The following is a 2111-nucleotide window of genomic DNA, read 5'->3' on the forward strand; positions in this document are numbered from 1 at the left end:
GCAACAGTGCATACATCTCACATTTTTGTTCAAGAAGCTTATCAAGTTCTGCAAGTGGGCAAGGCTAGAGTTTATTGTACTGAACTTTTGTTTGAACAACAGCAACAATCCCCATGTAACTAACCGGGGAAATTACATATGGCCACAAAACATGACAAACACCAAAGAACATAAAAAAGATCCTTTCTTTTTCAATAAACTTGCAGAAACATAGTTGTTAAAGATGTGTTTGACACCATCGACTCCTTGGACATTTGCAGGAAATAAAAGGGTGGCATCGCGTGCTCGGTGGTTCTCTAATGCTTGAGGGACCAAGGCCAGCCCACCTTGAGTAGACCGAGGCCCCCACAATGAAGAATGGATTATAAAAAAACAATAAAAAATAGCTTAGCTAAAGATCAACGTTAAAATCAACTCTTGCCTAAAATAAAATCAGCATGAAAGGATAAAATTTTGACAACAGCACCATTACAGAGTATTTGGAACGCCAAATTTTAGCTCTACTCCATTGTTACTGTTCCCCATTCCACCCCGTCCCTTCCACTCCACGGCCAAAGAATTGAAAAAAAAGAAAAAAGATAAAGAAAAAAACAACACAAAATAAGAGAAAAAAATAAAAAAATCAAGAGAGTAAAGAGGTTTTCATAGCTGAAGCACATGATTTATAAGAGGTCTTACCACATCATTGTGCATTATGTAGCTTATGAGAAGATAGAGGTGTGTCACTTTTTAACAGACATGTATTGGAAAAAGCATAATTATTGAACAATGCAAAGCCCTGTATTATCAAGAGGGTCTGCGACAGAGAGAAATCAAGAGTGCATATAACATGTATTTAACTAGTCTTTTAATTGAAGGGACCTCAAGGAGCGACAAGGTCCTTCTCTCTCTACTCTCGGGCGAGTGAGAGTGTAAGGTTATGTTTCTTTTTATCTTGATACAAAGAAAGCTGTCTCATAGCGAGATCTAAGAGCTGTGGTGTAGTGCAGTGTGTTTATTTATAGGGTGATTTTTGATACGAGATTCTTCTAGGTAATCAGGACTCCAATTCTTGTGAGTTATTAGTCCCAGTGAGTTATTAGCCCCAGTGTGTGTGAGGCAGATCATCCATGGGCGATGAGGACCTATCAAAGCTATGGGAAGGTCTAACACTGACAGAGGATGAACAAGCATTTGTCAAAGTCTCCGACAAGGATCTCATGGAGGCGGCTCAAAGGGGATCCTTCTGTCTGTTGGCAAAGGTCATCACCGAAAGAATTTTCAATAAGGAGGCTTTTCGATCAACCATGCTCCAGGTATGGAAGTTGGAAGGAGCAGTAACTTTCACTGAGTTAGGGGAGAGCAGTTTTATGATGGAATTTGGGATGAAGGTAGACAAGGACAAGATATTAAGAGGAAGGCCATGGACCTTTGATCGAAGCCTGATAGGAATCCAAGACATTGATAGCAGTCTTCCCCCTAGTGCAGTCGGTTTCTCTCCAGAACCTTTCTTGGTGCAAATCCACAACATCCCTTTTGCATGCATGACAGAAAACTATGGCCACCAAATTGCATCGGCTATAGGAAGAGTTCTAAAGGTGGAAGTGAACAGAGATGGCCAAGGTTGGGGAAAATGTCTGCGTGTCTTTGTTGAGGTAGATATCACCAAACCTCTAGTTCGTGGGAGATGGGCGGTAGCAGGAGACAGGAAAGTCTGGTCTGCCTTCAAGTACGAGAGACTCCAAAGTTTTTGTTTCAGATGTGGAGTCATTATGCATCAAGGTAGGGGATGTTATAACCAAAGACCTCAAGAAGATCAACCTGCCTAGTTTGGTCCCTGGTTGCGTACCACACCAAACAAGACCCCTTCAATTTCTACCAAGTCCTATGGAGTTAAACCAGATCCAAAAAAATCATCCCTCAACCATGGATCGAAGTGGCCAGCTCTTTTGGAACCATAACGAAGAACAAAAGGAACAAGCAAGGCAGCAAGCCCAGAATCCTTCTAAGGAAACTGGTACAATGGTGCAAGGCTATAAGGAGGAGCTACCTACTAAGTCACAAGTCAGTAGAAGATCTCTGCAAGAAGGACAGCCAGGTAAGCTCCCATACCTTTCCTCAATAGTCAATTG

General features: G+C 41.7%; 1 protein-coding gene across 1 annotated transcript; it reads left to right on the forward strand.

The window, feature by feature from the left end:
- The first annotated feature begins 1109 nt into the window (after positions 1-1109).
- LOC122296703 lies at positions 1110-1808 on the forward strand. Its single transcript, XM_043106504.1, has one exon. It carries the CDS (start codon positions 1110-1112, stop codon positions 1806-1808), a length of 699 nt encoding a protein of 232 aa, XP_042962438.1.
- Positions 1809-2111: the final 303 nt, after the last annotated feature.

The sequence above is a fragment of the Carya illinoinensis genome, chromosome 15 (assembly GCF_018687715.1).
Source record: "Carya illinoinensis cultivar Pawnee chromosome 15, C.illinoinensisPawnee_v1, whole genome shotgun sequence".
Lineage (NCBI taxonomy): Eukaryota > Viridiplantae > Streptophyta > Magnoliopsida > Fagales > Juglandaceae > Carya > Carya illinoinensis.